The following is a 16,485-nucleotide window of genomic DNA, read 5'->3' as shown; positions in this document are numbered from 1 at the left end:
GCTGTATCGCAACAATCAGGCCGAGTGTTGTAAGAGAATCAACCAATGAGATTGTCCGAATGCCGGTGGCACGTAAACACATATTCACGGATCTACGTTTGACTAGAATAGTGATGACGAATCATTGACATTTCCAGGACAGTAGTGTCAGAAGAAGTCAATTAAGTGAGCAAAAGTTGGTTAACAGTGTGTGCTAAACAATTAAGTTGCGAAGAAGAAACACAACAATTTTTCGTGTAGTAGAATGTTCCGAAGCTCGTCGCCCTTTGATAAGTTACTTGGTAAGTATCGTCGAGCTAAAAACGTAATCCGTGCGTCAGTGATAGAGAAGCTTCTATGCTTTCGCTTAGATATTTTCAATACCTCTATATCTCTACGTAGTTTTTTTTTCACTACCATTTTATTCCGCTTAGATAAAGCTACGAGTAACTTGCGGCTTGAACCAGACTGGCCGACGATTTTACAAATCTGCGATCTCATAAGACAGGGTGACGTACAGTGAGTATATAGGAGACATATTTCTATCAAACTTAACCTACAAAATCACAATCCACGGGTACACGTATGTACCGATAGGTATCTTGCAGTCGCGCTTCGTAACTCTTAAATACTTTTCATACTTTTACCATACGCCTTATTTCATTTTGTTCTTATTATCCATTTTCGTTCTATGTGTTCATTTTGCAATCTTCATACACATGTAAGGGTTTTAGAACAATTAAAACACTGATTCTTACAGCTACTACTGTGTCAAAACCTGTTACATATTTTAACGGCAGGGGAATGTAAATTAAAATCGACCTTTCATTAGGCCTGAAATTTATAAATAAATTCTATCGATTTTTTATGCAGAATTCCCAACCCAGCTGCTGGTCGATATATCGATATATCGACCATTCCTGCCGTTAAAAGGTTGACAGAGAATATAATCTGAATATAGTGCAAAATGAAAAAGCTCTTTAACACCTGTCATTACTAACAATGTATTGTTTCTCCCAAGAAACTTTCAAACACGTATCTGTGTGTCCCATACCAAATTTTGTAACACTTGATCGCGTGACAGAATTGTTTTAGTCAATTTACAACTCTTGTTCACTTATAATTAAAAGCAATCGTGTATTGTAAGCTAATGCTGTTATTTATAAATTGTTTTGTTTTCAAGCGAGTTAATTATTCTTCATATTAGGTAAAAAATTGCCAGCAATTATGTCAACTGATATTAGCAAGCAGGTTTTTTCCTTCTAACGCCTGTTATGTTCAGTTCTTATCTATTACTCTACTTAATACATCCCTTACCATTTGTAGTATATTTACAATCTTTTGTAACAAGATATGCTTCTGTATAAATTATTGTTTTCATATGACGCTCGAAGAACTTTTCCTAATAAATATTTATATAATGTATACTCTGAAATATGAATATTTCGAGTCAAGATTTTTTTAGATAATATTCTAATTCTGTTTGCATTCAGGACACACTTATTTCAAGTTTCAATGAAATTCTATTCAAGATGAAAGCTTTGACGTTTCTTTCTTTCTCTTTCTCAACTTTTTTACATTATGTAATTATACTTTAATGAGCTTTATCACGATTTAACTGTATATTTATCTCACCTTGGGTTTTTTTTTATGTTTATTTTAATGGACTTTTGGGAGATGAAGCCGATTTGAATTTGAATGCTTACATACGGTTTAGAGTATTATAACATAAAAATGATACAAAATACTCTAACAATGTTTCAATTTATTGAAGCTATAATCGACATTTTTTTAATAAAACCATGATCAGTAAATATTTATAATATTTCATTCAGGCCCAAATATGCACTCGGCGCCATAAAGAGGAAGCTTACAAACGCAAATCCACACATCGCTCTGTTTGGATTATTGGTTAGTGAGAAATGATGACTGAAAATAAAATTTCAAAAAAAAGCTTATCTGTAATAAATATATTCGACAAAACTTTACCTTCCAATAATCACAATTGTTTTCTGGTGGACAGGTCCTTGAGTCCTGTGTAAAGAACTGCGGAAGTCTAATTCACGATGAAATTGGAACAAAGCAGTATATGGAACAACTAAGAGAGCTTGTCAAAACTTCTCCGCATGAAGACGTCCGAACAAAGATATTAGAGTTGATTCAAGCCTGGGCCTTCGCATTTAGAAACAGCCCAAAGTATAGAGCTGTTCAGGTACGCTGTATACTCCTCATTCGCACTTCTGATGATGCTACATAAAATATTTACTTTACAATTTGGCTCATTCGCACATGACCAGTGAGGCGTTTTTTGGGCAAAGTATTCAACTTGTTCCTTAATCTATGTACTTAACTGATAAGAATATGAGTAAACAATGATTCACAACCTATCATAACATGCAGTCAGTTCTTGTCTGTTGTGTGTTGAGGAGCCTCTGTCTGAAAGTCTCATTCGTAGTTTTAGTATTCAGGTACATTTTTCATAAAGTTATGATGCTGCGCAGTGAAATATTTTTATTTAGTTTTCTTCTCTTCACTATTCTAGGATACAGTGAATATTATGAAAGCTGAGAATTATAAATTCCCAACTTTGAAAGAAAGCGACGCAATGTTCAGCGCAGATACAGCACCGGAATGGGCCGATGGTGACGTATGTCACCGATGCAGAGTGGTCTTTAACATGGTACAGCGGAAACACCATTGTCGAGCTTGCGGACAAGTATTTTGTGGCCAATGCTCCAGCAAGACATCGACCTTGCCGAAATTTGGTATAGAAAAAGAAGTTAGAGTTTGCGAAGCTTGCTATGATCAAGTCAACAAGTCAGTATTATCAAAAGTCTTTCAAAGTTCAATCAATTTCTCCGATCAATCAATAATCCAAGTAATCGCATTGTCCTTTTGTTTTTGTAGACCGACTACTGGGGTTCCTAAAGAAACTGATCTGCCAGCTGAATATCTGAGTAGCTCTCTAGCCCAACAACAACAAGTAAGTTTATTATTTTGCTAAACCGTCTTTGTTACGAAATTGATTATACCAATTTCTTATCAATGAAAGAAACGTTTTCATTCTTATCACGTTTTCGCTCATCATTAAAACTCCATTTCAACTTAAAACATACTCTTATTTTTAAATGCCAACTCCTTGAAAGTCATTCTAAAATTGCGCATTTATTATGTTTCACCTAATGTATCATTACATTAACATTGCTAACTTCAGCCTCATTTTGCCGTTAGATTTTGTGAGTCGTTCACAATGCCCCTGATAATTAGATTACTAGAATAATGGCTTTTCTAACAACACAGGTACAAATGAAAGATCAATGTGTTAGGAGCATACTATTTTCAGTAGGTTATTATTACAATCACTAGTTCCATCAAATTACACACCTAGTTTTGCAATTTTATCCCGATAAATCAACTGACATTATTTTATCATTTTCAGTCAAGTACCAGGTAATCGCGATAATTTGTTCATTATTCATTTGTTAGTCAATGACAGTCTTCTGACGTTTTATCTGTCAAATTAAAAGAGGTATTCAAGCTTTGTCAATTTATCAATTCATACCGTACCCATGTGAATGAACTGATTGAACTGAATTTTAAGTATCCCATTAATGATGAACAGGCACAGGAATAATCCTTTAAAAAAATCCAACAAATTTTTAAACCCAAGATATCGTAGAAATACTTCAAACGATGAACCATTTTATAATGTAATAGTAGTTATTGTAAATCAAAGAACTACAATTTATTCCACAAGTAGCGCCTTATAGTGATATGATTTGGAGTGCTCTCAATCTCTGGTGTTTCAATAATACATCGATTTAATTGCAAACCCATTTCTGGAGCAGGTACCACCACGCAAAACTGCTGAAGAGCTCCAAGAGGAAGAGGAACTTCAACTTGCTCTTGCTCTGAGCCAAAGTGAAGCTGAACACAAGGAAAAAGAAAAGAAACGCGTTACAAGTTCCTTAAAAACTAATCCTATACCAGCTTTGTCCAGAGCGGCTTATTCTCCACCACCATCACCGGTTAGTTTGACAATAATGATTTACATCATACTTACATTAACTTTGATTGAATATCTACTTATAAAGTTTAAGGACACGGCACCAAAATGTTAGAAGTAAAGATCTGGGAAGGCACTCTGTATATCTCGATCTTTTCAAAACAGCAAGGTACCAGCCCATCCAGAATGAAAGATGAGGAGGAGGAAGTTAATCCTGAATTGGCAAAATACCTTAATCGTAAATACTGGGAACAACGTCAAACTGGGATTGAAGAACATGGTGCCAGATCCGATGTGGCTAGTCCATCCGCACCCAACATAAGTAGCCCGATGCCGCAAAAGATAATAATGACAAAGCAGCAGAATGGAGAAATCGATACTCAGATGGAAGAATTTGTTGCCGCTCTTAGGTCGCAAGTGGAGATTTTTGTTAACAGAATGAAAAGTAACTCGTCCAGGGGAAGATCGATCGCCAATGACAGTTCTGTGCAGACCTTGTTTATGAATATAACAGCCATGCACTCAAAGTAATTCTCCAACAACATTTTATCTTGTTACTTAAATTCTTTCTCGTTATTTTCGTGGTTGAATATATTTGTTTATATGTACATAATCGGGTTGGCAAGTAAAACAGCGATCCGATTCTAACTGTGAATATTTGTTCAAGGCTGCTTCGATACATTCAGGAACAAGACGACGGTCGGGTGTATTATGAAGGACTCCAGGATAAATTAGCCCAAATGAAAGATGCGAGAGCAGCACTGGATGCATTAAGAGAGGAGCACAGAGAAAAGTTGAGGAGGCAAGCTGAGGAAGCTGAGCGACAGAGGCAGCTGCAAATGGCTCACAAGTTGGAAATTATGCGTAAAAAGAAACAGGAATACTTACAATATCAGCGTCAGCTTGCACTTCAAAGAATTCAGGAACAGGAAAGGGAAATGCAAATGCGCCAAGAACAACAAAAGCAGCAGTACATACTGGGTAAAAAAAATCGTGAAAAATTGTCTTACCAATTATGAATTACCAATTGTATCCTTCTTGTTTATTAATTTTCCTCGTTGAAATAGGTGGTTATCAACAAGTGCCTGGTTTCATGGGTCCACCTGCCCAAGGCTCTCCAGTTCGTCATGTCCAGTATCAAAATCCTGGGCAAAATTACAATCCGATGTCTCCAACAAATCAGGGAGTATACATGTACGCTCAACCGCCGATGAATCAGTACCCGATTCCGGGTTATGGTATGCAGACGATGGGTCCTCCGCCTCACATGATGGGCCCCATGGGAGGTCCAGAACAACAAGGTCCACCTGAACAATCTATTCAGAACCGAGAAAGTATGGGGCGCATGCCAGTTTCGGGACCAGGAATGGTATGTTAAGTAACTAAAGTAGTATTACTATCATAAGGATCATTGTCAACGATATTTTGTGACTTGGACAGTCAAATTTCGTCTGTTACGCACATTTCAAATTCTCCAGATGCCTGCACCTTCTCCTCTACAGCAACTCCAACAATCAAGTGGCCACCAAATGGGTCCACCTGGCCATATGCCTCCACAATCAGGGCCTGGAAGTCAAATCTCGGGGCCTCAAGGCCCACAGAGTCATGTGCCTGTTCCGCAAGGACCGCCATTACCCCAATCTTCTAATAGCGGTCTGCCACCCCAAATTACTGGGTCTATACAAGGTCCACCTGCTACTGTTGGCGGTTCTATGCAGCCAAATCAACAGCCCCCGGTACAACAAGGACCTGGCATACCTCAAATGCAAAACGCTCCACAAATAGGACCAAGTCAAGGGGCACCGCCGGCCATGCAATACCAACCATCGGTTGTGCAGTCAGCTCCTCCTGAAAATGTTCAGTCGCCACCAAAGCAAAAAGAGGAACAGAAGCCTGATACAGCTGAATTAATTTCGTTCGACTGATGACGAATAGTTGAAGAAAGAGAAAAACATTCTAAAAGATTTAATCCAAGCATTTATATTTGTTTTTTGACACACGTACGTATAATCCATTTATTTCAGCGATCTCTATTGGTCAACGTTTATATTACAAAAGTGATATTTTAGATTGCAGAGCTGTTCTATTTTTAAACATTTGTTACGCAAAATACGCCGATCTCGATTCTCAACACATTTATGAAAGCTGTTATTGTCAAGGTTTATTAGCGCCGACCAAAAACGTATGTGCATAACGCTTTTTTGCCGTGATAGGCATTTTAGTTTTATTCGGTAAACGCTTTAAATAAAATCCCAAAGCTTTTGCACACGTTAATAACAAAACGTTAATGTCTTTCTTGTGCGTATTCGATTTTTTGTCTAGTTTTACATTGGTTCTATTCAACAATGTCCGCTAAAAAAATCACTGAACCAAATATCGACTAGTTGCGGAATTATGAAATTCAGAAAGATGGATAAAAAAAAGAGAAGAAAACTACGCAAGATTTTATCATTTTTCAATAATATTTTATTAAGTAGCAATACTTTGTTACAACAATTCGGTACATAAATATACATACGAGCGTAATTTATTGTAAACATCTGTCAACAACAATGTTTTAATTTCAGTATAATATTAACTAATCTTTTTCATATTTCAAAATCCAAATTATATACTCAAGGAAATTACGTACATATTAATAAGTAATTAACATTGCAGAAGTTCTTTTCTTTCGTTCCTGGTTGAATGATTACTTTGTTCCACTGAAGCAAGGCTACATAGGATACATAGTACGCCGTGAGATTTGAATTATATTCCTGTTTTTCGATTTGTTTCACTGAATTCTTTGGTTAAAATCAATAGAACATGATGTTACAAACCTGTCAAGAAAAAAACAACCACGAAAATGCAATAATAATAAAAGTAATATTAATACTTGAAACAATCACAATTGAGTCATGTTATATCACATGTATTAAGCATACGTTGTGCTTTAGAATCATAACAGTGTCGAACTGCATATATATACATATAGGCATATATATACGGGATGATTGTTACTGAATATTGCAAGTTTAGTGTGATAAAAGATCGTATAACTATTATAAAGTGAAAAATGATGTATTTTAATTTTCAAATAATACATGTATCTAATACTTGTTTACTGAGATTAACATCTTAGTCCATTTTACAACTATGCAAATTATTTTAATCCTACTGGGCACTAGTTAATTTTCGGCTGACTGGGTCATTGTTTAATTGAGTTACGAATTGTGATGTGATTCCTATGACTTAGTAAGGCATGCGATCAACAAAAAACGATATTTTCCTTATATAGTGAAGTATTGAGGGGTTTCAACACTCATGCCCATTTTGCAATTCGGGTTTCAAATCTATGGGTTTGCTTTTCTTGGTAAAATAATGAATAAAATATCAATTAATGTAATTAACTGGACCTGTTTATTCCAGTTATGTTACATTATTATTCCGATATCAAATGTCAATGTCAATCACAAATAAATTGTATGTACAGAAATTTGTCAATTACATTATTTGACTTATTCATTACAATTATTACAAGGCAAATTTTATTCGCGCAAATTTCTTGGTATTTTAAAATTTTTCTCATTTAAAGTATGCTATTTTAGAAATTAGAGTACTTCGAACAGTGACGCATAGAAAAAAAAAATATATATATATAGGCATACTCTAAATCTGGGGACCAGCTTCTAAACGGCATGTTCTTTCACAAAATAATTTATCGTCACTCAAGTTATTATACTATGAAATTTCAATACTTTGTTAAGAATTATCATCTATACCATTATCACGATTGTGTCTGCCATCGCCATTGCGTTAGGGCGTACCAAACTAATCCAACCCTTTCTTGCACGAAAATGAACATATGTGACTAATTTTGTTACGTAAAAACACCGTGTAATGCTAAGGTGGTTTTATTTTCAAACGCGTTTTTAAAGGAACATCTCGCTCGGAAGCTGCTACATAATTACACTTGGGATTGAAATTAATAAAATCCACTACGAGCTTGCTGCTTGCTCTGTTGATTCCTCTTTGACCTGGGGTTGAGCGCATGCTGTATTAGATATTGACAAAACACTTTTACCACTCTGTAGACTAGAATGGCTGGACGAACGACTGTGGCTCTGACTATTAGCACCGACTGGAGTTTGAACTAACGGTTGTGGAGGTGTTCTGGCCCCTGAACCATTACTATTAGTCGAATTTGGTTGCAATTGCATGTGGTACTTATATATATTCTCTGTACTTTCAACAACGCCTGTAATTTCATAACAATATACAAATATTTAAATATGAAAACTGATATTCTCAGTAATTCGGGTAAGGTAAATTTGACCCTTTTTCAACTGTGACAATTTGCGAATTATTCAACATTAACTTACCAGCTTGTAAATTTAAACTTCGACCTCTTACACCTGCCTCTTTGTTAGGCGGGCTCCACCAATTAACAAAAGTTCCAACAACAGGAACATGTCTTAGAATCCCTTCCTGCCAAAGTTTCTCTGCATTTTCTCGTTCCAAATCGGTTTGCGCAGCTTCTATACCTCTCTTAACTACCTCAGACATTGTGTCCAATAGTTTCGAACTAGCTTCAACTTCCTGACCAACTTGCAATACCAATGACAATAATTCGGCAACATCTGAAATCCACATAGAACATTTGCGAAAACTGTCACTTGATCATGATATGATTTATATTGATATATATTGTTACATACGAAATTGTAGATATTTGCATAGTTACAAATACATTTTTTTTCCTTAGGCACGCAAATAAAGATGTACCTGTATCCTGTGTAACCATGCCAAATCTAACACAAGCTAAGCCATCGGCACCTTCACCCAACGAGAATGCTGCATCCGTGCTTCTTAGCGCCTCCACCAACTGTGTATTTAATCTGTTAAGTTCATCTTTGGCCTGATCAGTCATGACATTGGCCCATGTTGGAGGAGCATATCGGACTCCACCTAACCCTGCCCAACCAGCCATATCAACCAAATGAAGAGAATCATTTTCTGAGACCAACTTCACAAACGTTTCTTTGTGTTCAACAGTTGCCAACAGGATCTCCTGCAGAAGTGCAACATGTACAATATGCGAAAACATAATTCTTTTTATATGATTATAGACGTTATTCAAGATCCCTTACAATTTGCTGTTCCAGGCATGCAACAACATTGTCGATATCCTCGCTCGTCGGAGGTTTGTCTGGGTATTCTATAGGACAGATTCGGATCGCAACACCGTGCTGTTCAATTTCGCATAATTCTATTTGCACATTTTCAACATCACGTGGCAGAGTTTGACCGAGCCAAGAATTCAATTTGTCATAATAAGGCGGTACGCGTTCCGTTGCTTGCGGATCACGATCTGCAGGTATAAATTGCAGTACTAGGGAACTGGCCACTATTTCGTACAACTGAGGACTCCCAATCGGATTCGTCAATAATTCATTTATCGTGTACGATCCAGTTTCTCCACCTGGTGTTTGACTCTAGAAGGAATCCCTAAAGTAGTTATTTCTCAGAGAAGATAATTTAAATCATGCTTTCATGTTAGAATTCATTGAATGAAATTATAGGTACTGTAATGCATTTAACAATATGTGAGTTGTGACAATTTTTTTCCAACAAAATGATGAAGGATCAGTGTATTACCAATAACCTGATGCAATTGAATTTCTTGATTTTATTGTAGAGTTCTTCAACTGCTAAAAAACACTGCTTAAATCTATTCTGAATCCCATCTCGACCCAGTGCTTGTAAGGCAGCCCATAATGGTAACGTCGGTAGACGTCGTGATAACGAGTCTGACATTAGACCTGACACCAACGAGAGTGTCGTATCTCTGGGTGTTGGCCGACCGCCTTTGGTATCAGTCAACCTGTACAATGTCTATTTATAAGATTAAGGGATGAAATGTAGTAGAATTTCTTTTGTGCCCTGGTAGTTTTCTGGAAAAAAAGAAATCCTTGACGTATCTAGAATGATTTAATTGAAAGGATACTACTACAGGGAGTGATGGAATTCCTAGCCAAGTTCCTACAGGCAGCGTCACACTGTCAGCAATTTTCGCAGGCTAAAATAGAAAGAGTAAACATTACATTATTTGAAAAAAAAAGTGTAAATAAATTTTTGAAAAATGTGTAGTACTTTAGTAAACTCCTGCATTCACAACTACTTTGACCATCGTTACTCATACTTTAAAATATCTAAAGTTCTCACCAAATCCTTAGTAGAGTTATTTAAAGTGAGTGCTGCTAGCGAATGCCCCCTCAAATGCAGCCAGACGTTGTATTTGTCACAGATTTCTCTTAACCTAGTAATATTATCACAGTGCCCAGTCAACATAGAGCCTGCTTCTGCTAAAACTAGTAATGGAGTGACGCTGTTTGATTGACTGTCTTCAGCCAAGCGACGTTCAAGAGCAGACACATCCATGCTGTGCCTTGATCCAAACATTGTGTTATGCGGAATTGGACGCATGCAATGCAATGGTAATGACAGCTAGAAGATAAATAACTTGTTTTTTAATTCCGTTACATTTTTAATTTAGAATCAAGTTTACGAATTATTTAGTATATAAGTGAAAAATTTGAGATTAGTTTAGCTATATACTTTTGTGAAAGGATCGCTCAAATGTGTATTCAGCTGGACTGTTTAACATCCGTACAAGCTTCGATATAAATTTTCAGTTTACTTTCATATTTACACACCTGCCTACACAGATGTTGGACGACTCCAAGCGGAGCTGCAACTGAACTGTAAATTAATGGGGGAGAGGCCGCCAGTGCTGTAAAACCATCTTCTATGTATCTTGGATATTTTCTATGCAATGCCAGTCTAGCCACTCTGACCAATCCCTCTAAATGGTCCTCATGGAACGATGATGCGCAGTCGACGAACCTGAAAATGTGACTGAGCCATCTTGTAGTATCGGCAGCCAGCCGGCCAGCCAGTCTCTGTGCATGTGCTCTTGGCAATGCAGCGGCATATGCAGATACGCTGTTAGCTACAAGTGACAATTTTGCAGCATCTGTTAACGTCGGTAAAGTCGTTAATTGGCTTGCCAGAGGCTCGTTACTCTCTCCATCGGTTGTCTGTACTGGCGCATCTTCGTGAATCACCAAATCCTATGTAAACAACATACATGCTTAATTACATTCGAAATGCAGTAAAAATTAATACAAGTTAGATGAGATTTGTAGAAGAAATTTTTAAACAAATTATTCTAACATCCGTGCAAAATTAAATCATACAGCGCTGATAACAAAATAATGAGCTCATTATTTTTGGATATTCATACGAATATCAAGGTGCAGAATTCTTCAGAAAAGCTGTTAGGTTTTATGTTACTATATTGATTTGAGATTTTTTTAAATACAACAATGAAGTACTTTTCTTACTACATATAACTCTTTTGAAGAAATATATTTTCTGCCATCAGATAATCTTCTGATGAGTCTGATCGCAACGAACCTTTGACATAAAAAAACATGTGTACTGATCTTAAACATTATATCTGAAAGTACTTGATCCGTTGAAGATTTTATGATACCTTAATAGGAAATATTGTATAATAACGAAATCAATGAAAACAAGCATTACTAATCTATGGTATTTTTATTCATAAGAAATCACCGCAGCGTATTTGAATTTTTTGGATCTTTCGCATTATCCGAGCAAAGCTATTTATCTTTCCACATTTTCGATGAACCGCATAAACTATAATAAAATGTGGAATATGGCTGAGAATATAGTCATGTGCTCATCTCAATGTGGCAGCATGTAGGACATGCGGCTGATACGACATATCATTGTGTGCTAAACCGTGCTAACGTGGCGGTATAGTTTGGTTTTATCATAAACATGATTGCATCTGCCGAAAGCGCGCAATCAACGCTCGAGCACTTCAGGTTCCAACAGCATTTACCAATTGAAATAGGGGCGCCGTCAAAACTGACCAATCGCGTCAAGGCAATGGCTTCTGCTAGTGCAATCTCACCTGAATCAAGGCCAATATTTCCTCAGGGCTTTTTGCCTGAGACAGAAATCCCGAAGGATTATTCCAGGTCGTCCCGCCACCGTCGGCAGCCCTTTCAACGGCCTCTTCAAGCCTCGAAATCACTTGCGAGGCCTGAAATTCTAATGCACCTACTTCGTTGTCTCTCGACTCCGCTGCAGCGGTCACCTGTCAGAATCATTGTGAAAACGTTGATAATTCACTCTGATATTGACACGGAAAAATACAGGTAATAAAACGGTACACTATTTCACTTTTGATTGATTTTTTTTCACATTTCACCCACCTCGAAAGAATTTTGCGGTATATCTTCCATCGCCGCTTTTCTGTTTGTGTCAACCTCCTCGGCCATCGTGGCAGTAGTCGTGGCGCAAGGGCGTAAACACCTCCGCTAATGCCCCGTGCACTGAATATTATTCTTGATAAGAACGTAATCAGGACCCGGTAATATTGACGAAGCCTGAAAATGTTCAATGTACTCAATGTACTCTACGTCGGTGGGTCAGCTTGCGTTATACAGGAACTCATTGGACGTTGTTCCTTCAATAAAATTACGCGCACCCTAAATATACGCTTGTGAAATTATCGACACCTACGTAGCAGACGAAGGAGGGAAATACGGACGATATCACAAAAGACTTGACATACTTCGTTTGCTATATGGACAAACAGTCCCACTCTTATGAATGTATTGAAGATAGAATTATATGTATTGTGTATAGATACAGGCGTCACATAAAAATGGTTTTCATTTCTGATTTTGGAAATAACGGTTTATTGGGAATAGGACTAATTTAGGAATAAATAATGACAACAATACATACATTGAATTATTTTAATGTACATTTATTACTAAGAGTCTAGGTTGTAAATTACAAATTGTCTTCTGTGTTTGGTTTCGTTCTACTCAACAATTTATTCAATTTCAATTACAGCACCAACTTTGCCCAGTGCTTCCTTGAGCTTCTCTGCTTCATCCTTTGGAATATCACTTTTGATAACTGTTGGGGCACTTTCCACAAACTTCTTTGCCTGCGGTACAATAAATTATTAATAATGCTAGCTAATTAATATTTATTATCTTTCAACATCATGAGCTAAATCACTCATGTCTTATCAATCTGTCAATGCTGAATATTAAGCTGTCAACAGAACCGTTTCATTAGATCACATTTGTAAAAAAATTGAAACTGAAGAAAGCAAAAATCACCTCAGTGGGTTCTAGAAAGATATGTCTAACACAACTACCAAGGTGGATTCTAATGAATTCGCAGCCACCAGTTTCGTATGCTATCATTATCATTTATTTAGCCTAGACAGCAGATAACACAGGTGGCCAAGATACGGTTTGAATACACCTCGGGAAATGATTAGAGAATTTTGATACCGATTGCGAAACTGGCTGCAGAATGACCATAGAAGTTCTCTACACAAATGGGATTCAGTTTTTGAAAAACGTAATGTAAAACAAAGCATCTGTTGACATACAATAAGTGACACAAGAAAGTTGGTCCTCGATACTGAAGCTCGGTAAAATGAGGAACCAAATACCACATAGAACCAATGAAAATTGACAACATCAATTGGGACATTACCTGAACAAGATTCATCCCTTCCAACAAATTTTTGCATTCTTTAATCAGTGCGACCTTCTGTTTTTCGTCAAACTTAATAAGTTTTACTGTGAATTCAGTTTGTACTTTCTTTTTTGCTGCCCCCTCGTCGCCGTCCTATTGAGAAAGAACAAACAAGTTACTACTGGGTATATAAGGAGTTGTGTATAATAATTAGGAATGAAAATGGTGGTTTATATCTTGTAATTTCCAATTTCCTCAAAATTATCCTATAGTTGAACTTTTTAGATTATTCAAACCACAGTAAAGTGTTGTACTTATCCATGAGTACTGACTTCAGCTCCAGCAGCAGGTGCAACAGCAAATCCACCAACAGGCATGATGGGTGCGTCAGGAAGGTTCAGCCTTTTTTTGAGTACATCGCTAAGTTCTGCAACCTCAATAAGATTCAACGCAGTTATGTCATTAGCTATTTTGTCAATTTTAGCGCTCACAGGCTTGTCCACACCCTCAGGAACAGGAATTGTTAGTGGCTCAACTGGTTGAGCCGATGTTGCTGTCTGTTGAGTCGTAGCACTGAAATAACAGACGCGTAAATTTTTTAGTTAAAACAACGTTGTCAATGAATCGGAGCTGAATATAGATAGTCGGCGAAATCAGGGATCGATGTTATGCTCGTATTGCTAGTGTAATAGTACTTTATTAGCAAGACAATAGGTTAAGGGCGAATGCACTTAGGTTAGGTAGCGTTGGCTAATCGAATCGTGCTACACGGCGTGGGAGTTTTGCGGAAAATTGAAGTAACGGCCTACCATTTATGAAACTGCCGTAGCTGCCGCAAATTCTGACGAAATACCAAACGTAAGGAATTCATATCTTCAGAGCCTGAAAAGTTCCGAATACTAAGTAATTACGAAATAGAAATCACACCAATTCTACCGCTGCAATGAGCCGCCGTGAACCACACAGTATAGAGACCAGAAATTAACCATCGAAAACTGATACGACTCGTAAGAAGTTATACCATCCAAACACAGAGTAACAACGACACTGAAGTCATTGACTTGAATATACCTATATCTTCAGTTCACAAATGGTTAACAACGCTGGAGTGGAAAATATAGAGTGTAACGCAACGCTTATTTTCACCTCCAAAAATTTTAGAATTTAATGAATATTTCCATATCTATGTTGAAAAACGTAACACGGGCTCATCTTCCTCTTTTTGCAACTTTCGGAGCTGGGAAATTTCTGCCTCGAAATCGATTCAAATTTCCCTTTTTGGACTAACTGTACCACAAAGAATTCAAGGAAGACATTTAAAATATTGTACCACCCATTGTAGACTACATCAAATATTAGTAATATAATGTCATACATATCGTATCCTGGAAGTTTGTGAGTATGAGTTTATAGTTTTCCTTCCCTTTCCTCTTGGGAAAATCATTCCAAAATTTATGTTTTTCGGCCGTATATTTTGATTCATAGTTCACAACGAGCTTATACAACGTGCTTTCGTTTCCGTTCTCAAAATAACGTCCATATAACGCGTCAAAGAATTGATTCCGGCATTATTCAATATCGTCTAAATTTTGGCCATGAATCCAAAGAGCCTTACTCTTTCGAGTAAAATATTTTTGGCCTCGGAAACGATTTGTATGACCCTATTGAATCTAATTGGATCCCCAGGAATGTAACAAAAACATAAAAATGAGCGTAGGATCGACAGCAGAGAAATTACGATCAACATCCTTCGTTTTTTAGCTGCAACTCTGATGCATGATTCTGTCTAGACTATTTGGACCCTTAGAAGTGCACAAAAGCAATTTAGAACAGCAAACGACCAATGGTTGAAGGAATAGAACGAGAAGAGGTGAAAATTTATTTTTTATTCGTTTCCATACAGGTTACGTAAAATAGAGACGATACAATATCATAAGTCGTACATCATACCTTGCAAAGCTGTGTGGCACCTGTACACGAGCCGAAAATTCAGCTACATTAGGAAAATATGATAATAACTATCCGATATAGTGTTTGTGATATTCGAGTTAAAACAATGTTTACTACAGACCTATTTTCACAACCGATAATTAGATTTCTCATGTACTGTTTAATCAAATTTCTGCAGTCCTCTCTTTATTTCATTTTATTTCCATTTGTTGATTTGATGTATGACTAAACACTGACACCCGAACACTTGTACAATAATTAGGAAATATGAAATAAACTGAGACTTGAGCTATAAATTTGTGATTTTCCTTCCCCACCTTTTCAAAAAACCTTAGCAAAGTTCATGTATTCCGACGGTAACTGTTAATCCATTGGTCATTTGATGAATCTTCTTTCTCTTGCGATGCTTGACGCCGACGCAAAACCTAGGAAATGCATTCTAGGCCCGTAGAGTAGCTCAGGACCGACAACTACTAAATGACGGGAGGATTTTCCGTTTTTGGCTGTAACTCTTGATACATTGCTCACAGTATATTACCACTGTGCCGAATTGAATTCGCTCGCAGAATTACGCGAGAATAGTGCATCAATAAATGGATTCCTGCACTTTCAAGATCGTGGAGATTTCTGCTAAAAATACGATGGGCTCGGCCTTAGTTTTTCTTCATTTTTTCGGCTGAAAATTTTTCGTCTCAGAATCGATTGGTATGACCCTTATCCAAATAATTGGACCTCCAGGAACTCAAAAAACGCAGCAAACTGAGCGTAGAACCATCGGCAGAGGATCTACGACGGATATAGCACTAGCTGAAAAATGGCAAAAACTCAGGTTCCGGATTTTTGGTTGTCACTTTTGATCCGATGCTCGCATCGTATTCGGACTGCGCCGAATCGATTCGTCTCGCAACATTACGTCGGAATAGTGCATGAAAGAATTCATTCCAGCACTTTTCAAAATCGCGAAAATTTTC

The 16,485-nt window shown here is 37.1% G+C and overlaps 3 protein-coding genes and 1 long non-coding RNA gene across 6 annotated transcripts; 2 read left to right on the top strand and 2 right to left on the bottom strand.

Moving 5' to 3' along the window:
* The first annotated feature begins 107 nt into the window (after positions 1-107).
* Positions 108-7,026, top strand: LOC124297236 (hepatocyte growth factor-regulated tyrosine kinase substrate). Of its 3 annotated transcripts, none has more exons than XM_046748048.1 (11): positions 108-281; positions 414-498; positions 1,815-1,890; positions 2,003-2,191; positions 2,522-2,796; positions 2,887-2,962; positions 3,825-4,007; positions 4,151-4,512; positions 4,653-4,966; positions 5,053-5,354; positions 5,488-7,026. In XM_046748048.1, exons 1-11 carry the CDS (start codon positions 245-247, stop codon positions 5,908-5,910), a joined length of 2,322 nt encoding a protein of 773 aa, XP_046604004.1. In that variant the 5' UTR covers positions 108-244; the 3' UTR covers positions 5,911-7,026. The 3 variants fall into 3 exon arrangements, with proteins under 3 accessions (XP_046604004.1, XP_046604003.1, XP_046604002.1); XM_046748047.1 differs by having other exon boundaries at positions 110-281; positions 3,828-4,007; positions 5,464-7,026; XM_046748046.1 differs by having other exon boundaries at positions 110-281; positions 5,464-7,026.
* LOC124297235 (pyridoxal-dependent decarboxylase domain-containing protein 1) lies at positions 6,585-12,529 on the bottom strand. The gene is made up of 10 exons (XM_046748045.1): positions 12,274-12,529; positions 11,970-12,155; positions 10,681-11,097; positions 10,190-10,471; positions 9,972-10,043; positions 9,623-9,859; positions 9,115-9,459; positions 8,750-9,035; positions 8,347-8,604; positions 6,585-8,222 (listed from the first exon to the last, which is right to left on the bottom strand). Exons 1-10 carry the CDS (start codon positions 12,337-12,339, stop codon positions 7,963-7,965), a joined length of 2,409 nt encoding a protein of 802 aa, XP_046604001.1. The 5' UTR covers positions 12,340-12,529; the 3' UTR covers positions 6,585-7,962.
* Positions 8,916-9,913, top strand: LOC124297238 (uncharacterized). The gene is made up of 2 exons (XR_006906556.1): positions 8,916-9,043; positions 9,130-9,913. It is a non-coding gene; the product is annotated as an uncharacterized LOC124297238 (long non-coding RNA).
* Positions 12,530-12,808: 279 nt separating the features above from the next.
* LOC124298067 (39S ribosomal protein L12, mitochondrial) lies at positions 12,809-14,534 on the bottom strand. The gene is made up of 4 exons (XM_046749640.1): positions 14,374-14,534; positions 13,897-14,137; positions 13,583-13,717; positions 12,809-13,019 (listed from the first exon to the last, which is right to left on the bottom strand). The coding sequence occupies exons 1-4, from the start codon at positions 14,433-14,435 to the stop codon at positions 12,903-12,905; spliced, it is 555 nt and encodes a 184-aa protein (XP_046605596.1). The 5' UTR covers positions 14,436-14,534; the 3' UTR covers positions 12,809-12,902.
* Between the last annotated feature and the right edge of the window lie 1,951 nt (positions 14,535-16,485).

This window comes from Neodiprion virginianus, chromosome 2 (assembly GCF_021901495.1).
Source record: "Neodiprion virginianus isolate iyNeoVirg1 chromosome 2, iyNeoVirg1.1, whole genome shotgun sequence".
Taxonomy (NCBI): Eukaryota; Metazoa; Arthropoda; class Insecta; order Hymenoptera; family Diprionidae; genus Neodiprion; species Neodiprion virginianus.
The sequence above is the reverse complement of the archived record's forward strand: the minus strand, read 5'-3'. Positions and strand labels throughout refer to the sequence as shown.